The following is an 18114-nucleotide window of genomic DNA, read 5'->3' as shown; positions in this document are numbered from 1 at the left end:
ATGCCGGAATCGGATTTGAACCGCCATCATCTCTGATGCGACCCCCGTTCTTACCACTGTGCCACCTTGCTCGGTAGTTATATAGCCGTAGAACCATTGGGTGTGATTCCCATGGGTTGAAACTGTTGGCTGCGACCGCTCGATATCTTCTTAGCAATTGATTTCGTTACTACTGGAAGTTCGTATCTGACAAAAATGAAGCCTTCTTCTCCGTCCTATTGGGCTTCCAATTGTGACTTTATCCATTGTTCACAAACGTTCAAATGCACAGCGGGCTTGGCTTATAAACACTACAAAGCACGTCTCACTTTTGCTTTTGTTCTGTCACCATACTCATATTCGTAAAATTGTGAGTACTGGTTTTTCCACATAAAAGAAACGTCACACCATTATCCTTGAGAATTCGTTCCGATACAGCTTTGTACTGCATGCTGTTTTGTAACGTACACGTGTCACAGATTCACACGAAATTCATTCTACTCTATGGTGTCACTGTTCAAGTCGGATTAATAAAGGCAGGTCAAAGCTCAGCTGTGCGTTTCGTCACAGGTTCGTTTAGCCAGTGTCATAGCGATGCTCTTCCAACCTCCGTAGCACGTTTTACAAGAGAAGCGTAGAGGCTTACAATTAAAATTCCTAGAACACACGTTCCAAAAAGGGTCAGGTTATAGATTACTTTCTCCCTCTCACTCGTGGAAGCAAGAAGGGTGGCGGCAGGGGAGTACGTGGTGCCCGCCACCCTCAGCGAAGCACCGTAACACCATCTGCGGAATATAAATACAGATTCAGTTTGTGTACAGGCTGCAGCTTTGGCAAGATTTATTCCTTCAGTGGCATTTGCTGACTTGGTGTTGCGGCCAGTAACCGCTGACTGGCTCTTAGTAATGATTTCTACAAGCTCCGAAGGTATCTTTTCGACCCCAGTTTTCGACTGTTTGAGTCTACCGTATCCTTTTCTTCGCCAGCACATGGTTTCCTTGTCGCGAAATTGTTCGAGACGATGACGCCAGAGAAACACGGCCCGAAATTGTCCTCTAAATGGAGGTCGAACAGCAACGAGACTGTCTGTGTCTTCTCGTGATCTTAGGGCCTCCACAACTACGATCAGTCGCCAATACAGATACGTTTTTCAACAATAACAATAAAAAATGCTCGTCTTCTATTGTGTGAAGTACTAACGCGCCCAAAAACTGCTCGCAGTAGTAAGAAACAGTTTTTCGAGGCCTATCAGTGCGAGACGGTTTCTCGGCCTCGAGGTGAACAACACCTACGCTGTGGCCGTTCTCGTCGAAATCGATCGACTCAGTGGCAGTGGACTACAGACGTCTTACCACGTTCCGCTGCTGTGCTGTGTCAAGACAGCGGAGCTCCTGCGAAGCCTCGCGAAAACGTTTTGCGCGGTGTAAGAGACGACTGCAGATTTGTGTGTACTTACGTAGATCCTCCTTTGAAAGAGATACCACTAATTCCACGTATTTGGAATGTACGCGAATTTTCAACATCGTTCTCGGTTCCATTATGACCGAATTCGAACACGACGTTTCACAGCGGAAAGCAATAACAGCATGTCACAGCGTAGCGGCACAGCTCGAGCTCCGGAAACGGTGGTCCAATGATACGCTACGGCAGCCTCACTGCTTCAGTGTGGAGGCAATGCGCGGGCAAATGCCAGTTTCTGTATGAGACGATGGCAAGGTCACGTAACATAATTACGTGTAGAGAAAAATCTAGCCTTATGGAATCATCCAATAATCTGTGATCGCCCTGTGCTTTAGCTGTTTCGAGATGCCACTGATGGGGCAAAATAGGCTTCAGTTTCGGAATATTATGTCTGTACAAGTGTGTCCTCCAGTACGATAGGTAGTCGTACAGTTACATCATCAATTTTTTGTTTGTCTGCAGTACACGTGTGTTATACTGGTAGACGACGAAATCACCGCGTCACGGCAGGAGCGAAATGAAGATGGCGCAGTCCGTTGTTAAAGTGAAGTATCGTGCGATAATTCGTTTTTGGCAGCAGCAAAAATGTGGCAACTATGTCTGACCAGCTGCCACATTTCTGCTAGCTGCCACATTTCTGCTGTTGCCGAAAATGAATTACCACACGACACTCCACTTTAATAATCGGCTGAGACATCTTCCTTTGGCTCCTCCAGTGGCGTGCTGCGGTACTATGGCGCCTGGATTTCAAAGCGTACCAGGACTGCAAACGTGTTACTGCAGACAAAGAAAAATTAATCACGTGACATTTTTTCGAGGCTATAATTAAGACTTCGTGACTGCCTGATGAGGTAGACATGCGAGCTGCGCAGCAAGAGGAAGGCAGGGTAGAGTAGAGGCGCGCGCTGCGCATGCGCAGGTGCGGCCACCCTGAGTGCACACAGCGGCTCGGATAGCGAGGCGAGCGCGCCGCCAGCGGCCCCGTCTCCGCCGCCAGCAGCCATGGGCCGGCCGGAGCTGGAGCCTGCCGCCTCCGCCTCCGCCTCGCAGTCTCCGCCGGGGCCCACCCCGCCCTCGCCGCAGGCCGTCGCCGGCTCGCCCCCGCCGGTATTCGCACCCGCACCCCTAGCCCTGCATCCGTCAAGGTGTGCGAGCATCGCAAAAATAAATAAATATTATTCTCGAAGAAGTCGTACCGAATTGCACGTTGTACGCCAATGGCGCCCACGGACAACGAGCGAGAATGGACTCAAATTGGGGGCACTATCACAGACAAACAAAAGAAAAATTTGGAGTAGGAATTAAAATCCATGGAGAAGAAATAAAAACTTTGAGGTTCGCCGATGACACTGTAATTCTGCCAGAGACAGCAAAGGACCTGGTAGAGCAGTTGACCGGAATGGACAGTGTCTTGAAAGGAGGGTATAAGATGAACATCAACAAAAGCAAAACGAGGATAATGGAATGTAGTCGAATTAAGTCGGGTGATGCTGAGGGAATTAGATTAGGAAATGAGACACTTAAAGTAGTAACGGAGTTTTGCTATTTGGGGAGCAAAATAACTGCTGATGGTCGAAGTAGAGAGGATATAAAATGTAGACTGGCAATGGCAGGAAAGCGTTTCTGAAGAAGAGAAATTTGTTAACATCGAGTATAGATTTAAATGTCAGGAAGTCGTTTCTGAAAGTATTTGTATGGAGTGTAGCCATGTATGGAAGTGAAACGTGGACGATAAATAGTTTAGACAAGAAGAGAATAGAAGCTTTCGAAATGTGGTGCTACAGAAGAATGCTGAAGATTAGCTGGGTAGATCACATAACTAATGAGGAGGTACTGAATAGAATTGGGGAGAAGAGGAGCTTGTGGCACAACTTGACGAGAAGAAGGGACCGGTTGGTAGGTCATGTTCTGAGACATCGAGGGATCACCAATTTAGTATTGGAGGGCGGCGTGGAGGGTAAAAATCGTAGAGGGAGACCAAGAGATGAATACACTAAGCAGATTCAGAAGGATGTAGGCTGCTGTACGTACTGGAAGATAAAGAAGCTTGCACAGGATAGAGTAGCATGGAGAGCTGCATCAAACCAGTCTCAGGACTGAAGACCACAACAACAACAACATCACAGACAAGATCCCCAACAGATCTCATAAGAAACTTCTACAACCATCAGGGTGTGACGCTTCATCACTGACGCTAGTTTTGGGTAACAAAAATGGGACAAAGTTTTTTCGCCCTTAAATCAAACAATTCCTCTGAATGATTCGTTGTAAAAAGTAGCTCGATCTGTTTGACCACGAGACCCAGATGGCTGTACTTTGCGGAACCCTGTTCCACGACTTCCGGAAAGCTGTAGGCATCATTCGCATTGACGCCCTATAAATAAAATACTGTCTTATGGAATGCCACAACAGATATATGACTGAAGTGACGGGAATAGAGTGGAATAGGGCATAATTGCACGAAGTGTTACAGAACCGTTACTGTTCACGATACACAATGTGTGGCTTCACCTCGGCAGCCATCCGAGCCTGTATTGTCCGAAAACTGTTATCGGCATTTGGTGCAAATGCGTGTCATCTAATCTTTTCAAAGCTTCAGGTAGTTGTGGAAATAACGTTTCTGCACCTTTGTAAAGGAAACATGAAGCGATCGTACCATGCGAGAAACGACTCACCCCGACAACGATTTAGCCTTCCGGACAGAAGACTATTTATCAATGCAGAAAATATAAATCAGGAAAATATATATTTACTCTGTTTTGTCTTCCAACAGAACGAGAAGAAACACCTCTCTAAATCTGCACCGAACAACCATTCTACGTTTCGTACGGTCAAATCACGGGCAACAGCTATGCAAGCTATTAACGAAATTCTTACTGAAGCCTACGAGTTACCGATGCTCGCACACCCATGAGACAATTATTCCTTGTCAGATTTTTTCAATTCTTTTTCTGGAGCATGCCATATACGATTAGCATGTTTTGAAGTCTGGTCTACAACCGCTGTCGACCGTCTTATGTGCCACTTTCTTCGATGTGCGCATACCCGCTTCCAAACGTCGAACCCCGTAACACAAGCCAGCCAATTTGTAGACATTACCTCTGTGTATTTTTATATATGTCTATGCTGCAGCAAGCCTACGCTCTGCATCAGGCGGATGCTTCTGACGGAATCGGACATCTGAGGTTATCCCAACTATAAAACCATATTAGTTACAATACGCCGTATTTATCACAACAATGAAAATCGGCAAATGCTGATCATAGAAAAACGTGTTGGAACAATTAGAGCGATTTATGTTATCTTAGTAATTAATGAATATTTTTCAAAGAAAGAACTAGTTAGCTAGTCTTTTAGTCAGTGGCAAGTAATAAACTTAATGTAGCTGATGTTTTTCGCATGTTGCTATGTTCCTAGATTTTTTTTCCTCTCTCTCTCTCTCTCTCTCTCTTATTTGGGCTGCACATTGCGTAACTGTTATGAAATCACGACCCGCATGGATAGCAACTTTCTAGATGGCAATTTCCTGGCTATCATCTGCATGTGGTCACGCTGATGCATGGCGAATTGAAATGTTAAATGCATGTTTAGACATGGTAAAAGTTGAACCTGTATGGATCCAGTTAAATGTAGTAGCTGCGATGTTACAGCACTAAGCAAGCGAAGCTTCAACCAATCAAACTTCTGCGCTGCCTCTTGACTTTCTAAATAGTTTTCTTTTATGCATGGCATGACATGTGCATAGCAGTTTTATTTTGTTGTTGTTAACTGTTGTAGCAGCCTGCGCTGCCCTCACAGCTGTTAAACGGTTCCTAAAACGCATGGCACTCAGATACTCATTTATTTGATAAGGTAATAACATTAAATTACCCATATAAATTATGATATGTAGTTTTCATATCATTTTTACGACATATTATTGTGTGCCAGCAACTCGCTCCTCTCCTTCAGAATCTGCCCGGAGACTGGATGTTTGTGTTGCCTTCATCATTTCATCATCATCATCATCATTCGTGACAGTGGCTCAGTTGGACTGTGTAAAACTTGGGACTTTGTACGGACGCTGATGAGCGCGCATTTGGGTGCCCTACAAACCAATCATCATCATCATCATCTCCTTCAGAGATCTGTACTTGGCCTCAAATTTTTAGAATAGAAAAACTGTATTCGTACACTTATATATTTGCATCAGCTTTTGATTTGGTTACAGTCATATCAAGAGGACACGCACGCCCTCTCATGTCGACGCAAGATAATTTCTTGGAATACACTCAGTGACAAATGAATACAAACATTGCATAAATCTTACTGTTGCTGAAACTTATTTTATACAGTTACATATTTGAAACCCACACGCCTGGCATCTTTTCGCCGTGACTCTTTACTCTGCAGAAAGTCAGTGTTAGCTTAAAATTTAATGCTATTTTGAAAACTAAGCCATTAAGTAATGTTTTTCTTCCCTGGATAAAAGGTAATCAGACTGCCAATAAAGTCTGCTTTTTTTAGTTCCAGATGAGCAGGACTCAGTTTTATTGCCCCTGTCATCCTATCTTAATTGTTTCCCTGAATTAATAGACTAGTAAGGGTTGCCGGTTATTTCCTATATGCGATGTTCAGAAAAGAAATATACACTGGCAAATGGCGATGAGCTCTTGGGACATTTCTATGTCTCTCTTCCACAAACTGTTCTGATGCTTTGCCTTAAGCAAACACTCGCCTACTTCTCTTGTCACCCAATACATTCCACGCCATTGTTGTACTGTCAGCTTAACATGTGTAAGGTTATTTTAAAAAGTCACTCACATACACAAACATTTTCATTAAACCGAAGGTGGGCAATATTAATATGTAGTAGCGTACTGAGGGGCCTGCCGAAGTTGTGCAGAGTTGGCACTCCTCATTGCTTTACAAGAAGGGTCGGGTGAAGTGAGCACCCGTGATATCTGGGAAACGGATGAAGGCATCGAAACAAGTGTTAGTATTCGACGGAGGGAGCACTTTTCTCTGTGTTTAATAATCGATTTGATTTATCCGCCAACAGAGTGAAGTAATTATAAACTTACTTTATTGGAACATACTACAACGACATTCGAAAGTCCCTGAAAACTATATTGCTTCTTAATGTTTGGAGTGAAAGTATTCGGAAAAATAGCGGAAAATATGATAAATATGCAGAGCAAGGAAGTGATCATAGCTCAGTTTCACTGTCATAGCCATAGAAACGTCGGGGCAATAGGGCGGAAACTGTGCCGCTCCTGCAGCCCACATTTTCTTTTGACGTCACGTAACAGGCGTTTCATTACCTTCTTTCTCTTCTTAGGATCTCTCGAATGGTATTGAGGAAAGATACATCGACCTACTCCATATACTCCAGTATCTGGGCAGACGAGAAAGGGTATTAAAATACTAGCCTATTTGCGCATTATCATTTCTTGTTTCAACATCTTAGGCATTTTACGATCTACTGCGGGCATACACGTCACATGCGTGGTGTCCCATTTGTTTTGACCACCCAAAGTAACTTTTTGTCCGAAGCAAAATAAAAATAAAAATGTTTCAAGTACATGTTTAACTACCAGGAGGACACCAACCAGCATTATTGTCTTTGTAACCCACTTCCTGTTCAAGAATGAACCACAGTGTATCATTTAGGCAAGCATAACGTTATTAGAACCGTAACACAAAGCTGACTTTGACCCTCTGTGCCTAGTGCAGGACACGGCACAATGTAGCTAGTCCACTTGCTGGCCCTGACAGTAAGCAAAGGGAAATACAAGGAAAGTGCACTGCGGTATTTCAGTTTACTGTACACAACACATCGTTTAAAAGTACTACAGTACTATCCGATCAGGATATTACTACACCTGCCTCCCCCCCCCCCCCCATGGCCGTTGTCAGAAATGAGTGACGTTACAGCAAACAAATACAGTGGTGACTAAGAAAAGCGCCTGGCACTGTGAATGATTTCAAGCCAGTTGTGCATAAACTATCAAGTGGTTCAGAGTGTCCTCGTGAAATATCACAAAAAAGAACCTCACGATAAGCTGACGGAAGTGGCCTTACTTCCCGGTGGAATAATATTATGGTCGACTAGTATTACACTACTTGTACACATACAGTAAATAAGGAAACATATTTGCAGTTACTGTTCTATTAGCTTACGTTATTCACAGATGAATAGCATTCCAGATTCTTTTCATTATTCTTATTATACTCTCAAATTCAAATGGCTCTGAGCACTATGGGAGTTAACATCTGAGCTCATCAATCCCCTAGACTTGAAACTGCTTAAACCTAACTAACCTAAGGACATCACACACATCCATGCCCGGGGCAGGATTCGAACCTGCGACCATAGCAGCAACGCGGTTCCGGACTGAAGCGCCTAGAACCGCTCGGCCACAACGGTCGGCTATTGTACTCTCAGAAACCTTCACCTGAAGAAAGTTGACTGAATCATCAGTGTGCATTTTCCTCGTGCTTCCATTCGTTTACTGTCATGTCCAACAAGTGTATTAGTACAGGAGAGTCGAGGACAGTTTCGTGGTACGTTTTAATAACGTCATGTTAATATGGACAGGTCTCGAGGAGAAGAGGTAGATTACCGAATTAAAAATTGTAGGGTGCTACTAAAAGAAAAAAAAGACGTACTGTAGTCCATATCCTCACAATGTAGTGCTGTTTAATGTACTCCTGGTAGTAAAACAACATCCGTTTGGTACCTTTTATTATGCTTCTGGACAAAAAGTTATGTGGAGTGGTAAGAGAAGTGGGACACATTGTATGGCACGGCCAACGCAAATCAAGGTCCTTCAGGTACAGCCAAGTCCAAAAAGATGTAACCCCGCTTCAGCGGTGATTCATCTGTCGTTATTGTAACACGTGAGTAAAGACGACTATTGGCTATTCGGACACCGTAATCCCCTCGCGTTGCACGCGGTCTGCCACCGAAGAGATGGGGCCAGTGGGAGTACGATGTCCACGTGAGGGAGGACGCGGGTCGCTGGCTGCGCAGCAGGCAGCGCGGCATTGGCCGGTAGCGGGTGAGGGGAGCGCCGATTGGCTGCCGGCGGGCATGCGCGCGCCGCGACGCCAGAGAGCGATGCCATGCGGGACGGCGTCCACGCTGCCCACAGGCCCCGTTCGGATCGAGCAGCTTCGCGGACCTGCTGTCCGCGCCCTACTCGGAAGAGACCGGCGCGCTTTCCGAGGACATCGACCCGTTCCCGGACGTGGTCTTCCAGACCGCCCCCGAGCCGCCAGCGCCCGCCCCCGCGCCCGCCCCCGCGCCGCTGCCCAGCTTCCAGGAGACGTACTCTCCGCGCTACCCGCACCAGGCCGCCGCCGCCGCCGGGCCCTACAAGATGGACGACGACTGCTACAACGTGGCGCCGCCCTACAACCACCACCAGCACCAGCCGCACCACCACCACCACCAGGTCAGTACCCTTTCCTCCTCACCAGTCACCCGACTGCGCAATGCCAACACCAGTTTTCTCCCTTCAAATCTTCGGCATCTGCATCAATACTCTGCGAGAGCAGCGATTGTTGGTAAGCCCGAGTCCTTCTAATCTTGCCTTCATTGCCTTTTCCCGAGATATACGTAGGAGGAAGCAAAATATTGGGCAAGTTTCCTAAGACATTTAGTAAGATGGTATCTGTTCTTTCGGACATGTTCAGGCTCACCGGCTACTTGACCATCTTCTTCTTCTGTGCGAATGCACAAACAGTGCCCGAACTCTTACGGGAATCGGCAACGCGCCGCGGGTAATGGGTATAATGGGCGGGGGCACTACGAATGTAGTGCGGGACAATACCTTGAGAATGTAGGTTTCGCGGGAGGCGTATCAGAGATAAATCCCTGCAGTCGCACTATCCTCTGAGTCCTCGGTGGCTCAGATGGATAGAGCGTCTGCCATGTAAGCAGGAGATCCCGGGTTCGAGTCCCAGTCGGGGAACACATTTGCATCTGTCCCTCTTGACATATGTCAACGCCTGTAACCAGCTAAGGGTGTTCATTTCATTGTAAGTTTCCTAAGAATATACGCTCTCGAAATTTTAACAATAAACTACGCCGTGATGCATGTCCTCTCTATTGTATCGTCTGCCAGTGGACTCAGATGAGCATCCACATGACTCTTTCGCACTTACTAAACGAACCCGTGGCGAAATGCGCTGATCTTTTCTTGATATCAACTGTCAGTCGCAACTGATAACTGTCCAAGAATGAAGAGCAATACTCACGTATGGGTGGAGCGTTGCATATTTCAACCCCGCCTAAAAGTCGACAACACCCAAAACAATAATAAAAAAAAAAAATCCAATGCACAGAAAAGACGGACAGGAGCAGATTCCAAGTGTTTCCTTTGCTCTCCGTGTCACGCACTGCTCAGCAATTTGCAGAGTATTTATGTGATTGTAGACGTCAGATGCCGTGCCACTATTCTGTACTTTTTGATTGGTACACTCTATTTAAAAAAAGTAACACAGACAATAGACACACGCGAATCGTCTTCCTTAGCATAATTGTACCCGCAGCCCAATGCAGTAATGTACTGTAAGATGAAACACACACACTATATATATATATATATATATATATATATATATATATATATATATATATCCAAGTACTGTCCAGCAAGAAGGATGATAATTAATTAACGTGTGGAGGTATTAAAAAAAGTCTTGCACTTATACATGGCCGTGACTTCTGCTAGGTGCTTATAGGGCAGTAGTGTACACAGTGCACCTAAGACTGGAGTTGTGATACACCGCGACATACTTATTTAAGTATAAAGTCCGCTCAAAGACTTTGCTTTTGTGTGCTAGCGATGAGAACATTAAGTCCGCGTACTACTGAAAACATACCTTTTTGACTATTAGGAAGATGTTACATACGAAATAAATAAGGGAAGAAATTACCAACAGTACATAGAAGATACAGACTGCGTCTATGGTACCAGTTAAATTACTGCAGTTGGCATTCGACAGGTAGCGGGTTGTACTGCTTCCTAGCCCGTCGGCACTGTCGTGTCCTACTGCGTTGCTACTTTCATTTTGCAAAGCACTGAACCTTCTAGTTCTCAAATAGTAATTGTTTTCCAAACGAGAAAATATCGCCTGTTTCAGTAAAAAACATATGTCCGGCCTTAAAAGAAATAAGAAAATATTTTTGACGTGTTAAAAATTAATACCATAAGTGAATTTCAGAATTTTTACCTTATTTTTGTGGTAGATAAAGACTTTTTTAAAAAATCATACTTGTTACGAGTTGAATATGGGCAATGCTTAAAAAAAATAGAAAAAGAAAATTCGGAACCTTATACAAAGCAAACGCATCGCAATGCGCAACTGCGGAAAGATACGTTCACGAGGAAGGTATTTTGGCAATGAAGGGAAAAATAGCGTCCTAATCCAGTGAGTTCAATAGTTTTCGAGATACGACTTGATAAGTTCGAAGACACAGAAAATTTTGCCTATTTCAAGAAAAAAATGTAATTCCGGGTATCATTAAAATTGAAAACGGACTTTTAACGTTCGTAGAGACATGTACAGAGCTACGCCGTAGTTGAACCCGAGGTTTCTTACAAGATTTTTGTAGGAATTACAACCTTTAAAGCGAATTCCTTTCGTCGCGGAGAGCGGAGCTCTGTGGCGGCTGCCTACGCATCGCCACGACCTCACAAGTTCAAACGTTCAACGTCAAATGCCAAGTAATTTAAATCGGAGTATACCGTCACACGATGAACGCACTGTTTTTTTTTCCTTTGTTTTTATTTCACCCTCTCTGCCCATATGGGCAGAGGATAGGTTGCCAGCGATAAAACATTCTGTTCTTCAGCTAAAAAAATTTAAAATGCACTTCGAGAGGAAACGAATATGACTAAAAGGTTACAAATTTTACAGATGTTTTTAAAATCTACTAAATGGTGAATTTACATGGCATTAAACTGTTGATTTTATTTGTTGTTTGCATTAAAATCGAAGGATTAAAAGATAAAGATACAGGAAAAATAAGGATTAACGGGTGAAGATAAAGGAAAAATACAGGGTGTTACAAAAAGGTACGGCCAAACTTTCAGGAAACATTCCTCACACACAAATAAAGAAAAGATGTTATGTGGACACGTGCCCGGAAACGCTTAATTTCCATGTTAGAGCTCATTTCAGTTTCGTCAGTATGTACTGTACTTCCTCGATTCACCGCCAGTTGGCCCAATTGAAGGAAGGTAATGTTGACTTCGGTGCTTGTGTTGACATGCGACTCATTCCTCTACAGATTTTCTGTGAACGTTTGTCTTGATTGGGCCCCATGTTCTTCCACCTACGCTCAATGGAGCACGTTACCATGATTTCATACGGGATACTCTACCTGTGCTGCTAGAACATGTGCCTTTACAAGTACGACACAACATGTGGTTCATGCACGATGGAGCTCCTGCACATTTCAGTCGAAGTGTTCGTACGCTTCTCAACAACAGATTCGGTGACTGATGGAATGGTAGAGGCGGACCAATTCCATGGCCTCCACGCTCTCCTGACCTCAACCCTCTCGACTTTCATTTATGGGGGCATTTGAAAGCTCTCGTCTAACCAAATGTAGAGACTCTTCGTGCTCGTATTGTGGACGGCTGTGATACAATACGCCATTCTCCAGGGCTGCATCAGCGCATCAGGGATTCCATGCTACGGAGGGTGGATGCATGTATCGTCGCTAACGGAGGACATTGAACATTTCCTGTAACAAAGTGTTTGAAGTTACGCTGGTACGTTCTGTTGCTGTGTGTTTCCATTCCATGATTAATGTGATTTGAAGAGAAGTAATGAAATGAGCTCTAACATGGAAAGTAAGCGTTTCCGGACACATGTCCACATAACATATTTTCTTTCTTTGTGTGTGAGGGATGTTTCCTGAAAGTTTGACCGTACCCTTTTGTGACACCCTGTATATATTTGGAACACGATCAGAAGCAGTGAAGTAGAACAGCAAAACACTACTTAAAAGGCGGTGGGACGTACACTAGGGAAAAAGGGAAACAGGAGGGAAAATGTCCTGTAGGATTGAGAGGCGTCAGTGTAGGGTGGCTCGTTTGGTAGTATCTGTGAATAGACAGTGGGAAGACAGAGAGTGAGGAGGAGTGTGGGCACGGCCGTAATTTCAAGAGTTGGAGGGATGGGGAAAGATAGAAATGGAAGAGGGAAAGGGGAGCCCTGGTGTGGAGTGGTAGGTGGGGTAAGATGACGTGTGGTACGGACAGAGTACCGAATGCAAAAGAGAATGTGCTGGGAGCGGACTGTCTGGTCTGCCGGCAGCCGCTGGTGACGGCCATGTTGCGGCAGGTGGCGGCCGCGTCTCCGTACGAGTTCGCGCCGTCGCCGCACCCGCAGCACGCGCCCTTCGCGCCCTACTTCCCGCCGGCGGGCGCGCCGCCGCCGCCGCAGCAGCAGCCGCCGCAGCCCAGCCCCGGGGCCGCCGCCGCCGCCGCCGCCGGCTTCGACCCCCTCGTCTGCCACGAGTCCTACTCGCTGCCGCACTTCCCCAGCGAGCTGCACGTCGCCGCCACCGCGCTCAGCCCGCGTCAGCGGAGGGCCTCGCTGCCCCTGCAGCGCTCAGAGTCCACCACCAGGTGAGCCAGCCTCCCTTCCGAGAAATCGTCTAGTTGTACTTCTCTTCATTTCTTACGCTTACTTAGATTTTTCCGTCTACGAACGTTCTTGCGACGTCTCAACGCAATAAAACCATCACGCGTTTCTTGCCTCAGTGCCAGTCACCCGTTTAAGAAAGCTTGCTCTCTCTTTCCATCCTCTGGTGTCACAGACCGTCTCCTTATAAAGGCTCCAGAACAGTGTAACAGCAGCCTGACTGTTTGTTTATCCACCGCTGCCCCCACACGTCTTACTGCTCCAAATGCTGGCAGCCGAGCCGCACTGAGGGCAAAACCCGTATCTCGATTAACAAGATTCGTCGACACTCTTATCTCGATTGCCTCCTTGTCGCTCCTGTCCCAGAAACCAGTCAAACGATTCTCAAGTAAAAACGTTCCCGGACGCGTAAATATCGCGCATTCTTTTTTTAAAAAGATAATGAAACTTCCACTCCAATTAATATTAACAGCAGATACTCGACATCTTCATAGACACTGTGGAGATATCTACCATAGGTGAATATCAGAATTAGGAGATAGACACTTAAATACATCGTATTTGTTACGAGTTAAATTTTGAGGGACAAAAAAACGCCGTTTTCGGGACCTTATGTATGGCAAAAGTAGTGCGACAGGGAGTTTTGGGAAGATCCGTTGGAGACAGAGGTATTTTAGAAGTCGACAAAAAAAAGTAGCTGGCCGGAGTCGCCGAGAGGTTCCAGGCGCTACAGTCTGGAGCCGCCCGATCGCTATAGTCGCAGGTTCGAATCCTGTCCCGGGCATGGACGTATGTGATGTCCTTAGGTTACTTAGGTTTAAGTAGTTCTAAGTTCTAGGGGACTGATGACCTCAGAAGTTAAGTCCCACAGATTTCAGAGCCAAAAAAAGGACTTCAGCGAGTTTAATATTTTTCGATGTATGACAAGTTAGAAGCTCTTTCTCAGACTAGAAAATTTTAGTGGGCTCAAAAGATTTTACATGGCTACAGGCATAATGAAAATTAATAACAGGTTTCCCGACATCCTTATAGACACTGTAGAGATCTAAATCGCCGCAGGGAGCCGCGCGACTTTGTACCGCCAACGTCAGATTATATGGTGTCGTAACCTCTGCTGTACGTTGACTGGTCTGTTATCATATTTCCTAGTCACGCCTCACATGACTGATTTCGATTATTGCTACGAATTTGTTCTACTGATTAACCATTGTTTTCTTTTCTTCAGCCACACTCTTTCTTTCCTTATGAATAGCTTAATAGGAATTTAGTTAAAAAATATTCTGATCGGTAATGTTCAACCACAATAAGCGTAAAAAACTGATTATTGATTCCTCCAAAACTGATTACGCCAAACTCATCGCATGCAACACCCCACTATGTGCTAAGATTATTGTCAGAACTTTGATGCTGGAACTTTATACAGTATTTAACCACGACAATCAAATACGTATCCTTCCATTCTACCTCATCGTACGTTTTTACACATTTCTGTCCCCAATTTGAACCTCGGAAAACAATAAACTCTTATTATCCACGAATACCACCCACAATACTGTCTAACGCCAATTTCGCCACAGTGTCATAACGGATATGTTCGACATACGCCTCACATTGAATTCTGCCGTTATTTCACGCAGTGTTGCATGTCTGTTAACACTGACAATTCTGTGCAAACGCTGCTGCTCTCAGTTATTGTGTGCAGATAGTCGGCCACTGTGTTGCCCGTGGCTGAAATGTGGTATTCTCGGCACACTCTTGACACTGTAGATCGTGTAATATTGGATTCCCTGACGATTTCCGAAATGGAATGTCCCATGCGTCTAGCTTCAATTGCCATTCCGGGTTCCAAGTCGTCGGAAACCTCTCACACGAATGAGAGCTCCCTCCGCCAATGCACTGCCCTTTCACACCTGGTGTACGCGATACTACCGCCACCTGCGTATGCGCATATAGCTGCCCCACGACTTTTGTCTCCTCAGTGTAGTGCCCGAGAGCGCTAACGCATGTGCGTTTTCGACGCTTATTGCGACATTTGTGACGGACTGCCCACAGCAGCAGCAGCGAGTCGCCGAAGCTGCGCGTGCTCACTGCCGCGGGCCCGCCGCCCTCCGCTTCGTCGTCCGCCTCCAGCTCGCCCGGCGCCGGGCCGGGCCCGGAGGCGCTGGTGCCGCCCCCGGCGAGCGTGGCCGCCGCCGCCAGCGCGCAGCCGCCGCCGCCGCCCGCCGCCCCCGGGCCGTCCGGCAGCCGCGCGGGGCCCGCAAGCTCCGCCGCGCCACCCAGCCCGTCCCAGCTGTGCGCCGTCTGCGGCGACACGGCCGCCTGCCAGCATTACGGCGTGCGCACCTGCGAGGGCTGCAAGGGCTTCTTCAAGCGCACCGTGCAGAAGGGCTCCAAGTACGTCTGCCTCGCCGACAAGGCGTGCCCCGTGGACAAGCGGCGGCGCAACCGCTGCCAGTTCTGCCGCTTCCAGAAGTGCCTCGCCGTCGGCATGGTGAAGGAGGTGGTGCGCACCGACTCCCTCAAGGGCCGGCGCGGCCGCCTGCCGTCCAAGCCCAAGTCGCCGCAGGAGTCGCCGCCGTCGCCGCCCGTCTCGCTCATCACGGCGCTGGTGCGCGCGCACGTCGACACGTCGCCCGACCTCGCCAGCCTCGACTACTCGCAGGTTCGTCTCGCAACGTATGACTGGCTACGAAGTGAACAATTGGATGACCGCGCGAGAATTCTGTCATCTGTTGCACCTGTCACGTGGTTTGGGACGGCATCGTAACCCGTATAGCGCTTAGTGTAGTTTTGGTGTTATTACTTCGCTGCTACTGATAGATCACCTTCAGTACTGCAGTGAAACTTTCTATAACTGTTTTACAGACATGCTGATAATTTACTACCGGGAACTGAATAGCGCTTTTCGTCACGGTATAAGATTCCACGTTATTTACGTTTTTTTGGCGATGTTTTCTATTCCACTTATTCATATTGCCGGCCGGCGTGGCCGAGAGGTTCTAGGCGCTTCAGTTTGCAACCGCGCGACCTCAGAAGTTAAGTCCCATAGTGCGCACAGTCATTTGAACCATTTTATTCATATTGTCGAATCTATGTTCTAACTGATTATGAAAAAAAACGCACTTGGTGCTGTGAAAACGTTACAGTCCATACGGTAAGCGATTTGCAGCACCTGCTTGTCCATTATTTATTTACCTTTCTCTTTTTATGGTCAATTAAAATATCTTTGCATTTTGGCTATGTCATCAGAAAAGGAAAACGCTACACTACATACAAAATAAATAAAAAATACAAGATCATTCCTCGGATTTTGGAGTAATAAAAGAAGTGACAGCCAATTTTTTTTTTTCCTTTTTTTACGTTTTCTATTGCCGAATCTGTTCTATTTAACTATGTTATAGTGGCACAGTATAGGAAACTATTTCATGCGGAATAACTTCGATACACACAAGTGCTTGAGAACCTGCATAAACAGGAGGAAATTAATCAGGCTGTCTATGTATCAACGTAGCATCGATATATAAACACTGACTGGCAGTTTACTCAAACAGACATGCGAATTTATCTAGTCTTGGCTCATAAACACCTGGCCTTCAAATCGCAGAAATTATCTCTACAACAGCCGGCCGGTGTGGCCGGTCGGTTCCAGGCGCTTCAGTCTGGAACTGTGCTACCGCTACGGTCGCAGGTTCGAACCCTGCCTCGGGCATGGGTGCGTGTGTGATGTTCTTAGGTTAGGTAGGTTTAAGTTGTTCTAAGTTGTAGAGCACTAATGACCTCAGATGTTAAGTCCCATAGTGCTCAGAGCCATTTGAACCATTATCTCTACAACAGAAGACTTTATAAACCCGTGTCTCGATATTTTGCTACGTATCAAGTGCCTCATATTAATATGACATTTACAGTTGTACATTTATTGAACATACCTATGAAAAGTAAGTAGTCCTCCTTTCACGTACTTCTCTTTACTGAAAGCAACGGCGATACTGCACCGTAGCTGTCACTAAAACTCAAACGTGCAGAAACGTATGTAAAAGATGGAGAATACGCGTAATATTCAAGTTTCCCTATTACCGCAGATCGTAGTCAAGCAGCGTCGTCCCAGAATCACGTGACTAGGCGGGTTTGGTGTTCAGGACATGCGCAGTAGGCTATGCTCACTCCATAAATATGCTGGGTGAATCACCTATAGCTCGCACCGCAAATATTACGGAAATGGAAAGAGCTATTGATGTGCGGTTTTCACAGAACGAATTAGTGGTCAGGGGCTCGTATTGTCAGCCAATAACGGTCGCAGGTTCGAATCGTGCCTCAGGCATGGATGTGTGTGATGTCCTTAGGTTAGTTAGGTTTAATTAGTTCTAAGTTCTAGCCGACTGCTGACCTCAGAAGTTAAGTCGCATAGTGCTCAGAGCCATTTTTGTCAGCCAATAAACAGATTTTAATAATACTTAGAAACTATATTTTTACATATAGTTTTTAAAATGGAATAATGCCTCTTGAGATTAACAGACTATAACTAGGGTAAGTCACAATATCAGTGGTGTTTTTTGCAGGATTCAAGTGCGAGTCGTTTACGAGACATCGAATTGTGCAAAGTTTCCACCCCGACACTTGATTCTGTCATTCAGCCTGCTTAGTTACTAGGTACGATGTTGTTGTGATTGTTTACAGAGTGCTTGTATGTTCCTTGAGTGCACTGCGACTTGCCAGTCAGTTAGTGTTCGACAACGCAACCAATAGGTTATGAGTGGACGACGAGATTTACCAATGCAGAAAAAGCCTACATGGTCATGGTGTACGGGTGGAGGGTGTAGGAAGAATGCAGTTTGTTCTTTGACGGTGCAAGTGGCAATATATCCCAAGAGACGTCGACCGTCTCGGAAGTTATTTACCAACCACCTCAACAAGTTACGTGAAAGCGGTAGTGGAAATTAATCTTCTTTCTGCTGTTACGGTTGACCCGCACGCTAGCACCCGCGCAATTGCACGAGGAAGTGGCATGAGTGAGGCCAAGTGTCCCACGCA

General features: G+C 46.0%; 1 protein-coding gene and 1 non-coding gene across 2 annotated transcripts in view; both read left to right on the top strand.

The window, feature by feature from the left end:
• Nucleotides 1-18114, top strand: part of LOC124615924 (probable nuclear hormone receptor HR38) — an 82821-nt gene that overhangs the window by 50518 nt on the left and 14189 nt on the right. The window contains exons 3-5 of the mRNA XM_047144108.1: nucleotides 8577-8879; nucleotides 12757-13070; nucleotides 15145-15748. Coding sequence (XP_047000064.1) covers nucleotides 8577-8879; nucleotides 12757-13070; nucleotides 15145-15748 — 1221 coding nt within the window. The remainder of the gene's footprint in view (nucleotides 1-8576; nucleotides 8880-12756; nucleotides 13071-15144; nucleotides 15749-18114) is intronic.
• Trnat-ugu lies at nucleotides 9325-9398 on the top strand. Its single transcript has one exon. It is a non-coding gene; the product is annotated as a tRNA-Thr (tRNA).

This window comes from Schistocerca americana, chromosome 5 (assembly GCF_021461395.2).
Source record: "Schistocerca americana isolate TAMUIC-IGC-003095 chromosome 5, iqSchAmer2.1, whole genome shotgun sequence".
NCBI lineage: Eukaryota > Metazoa > Arthropoda > Insecta > Orthoptera > Acrididae > Schistocerca > Schistocerca americana.
The sequence above is the reverse complement of the archived record's forward strand: the minus strand, read 5'-3'. Positions and strand labels throughout refer to the sequence as shown.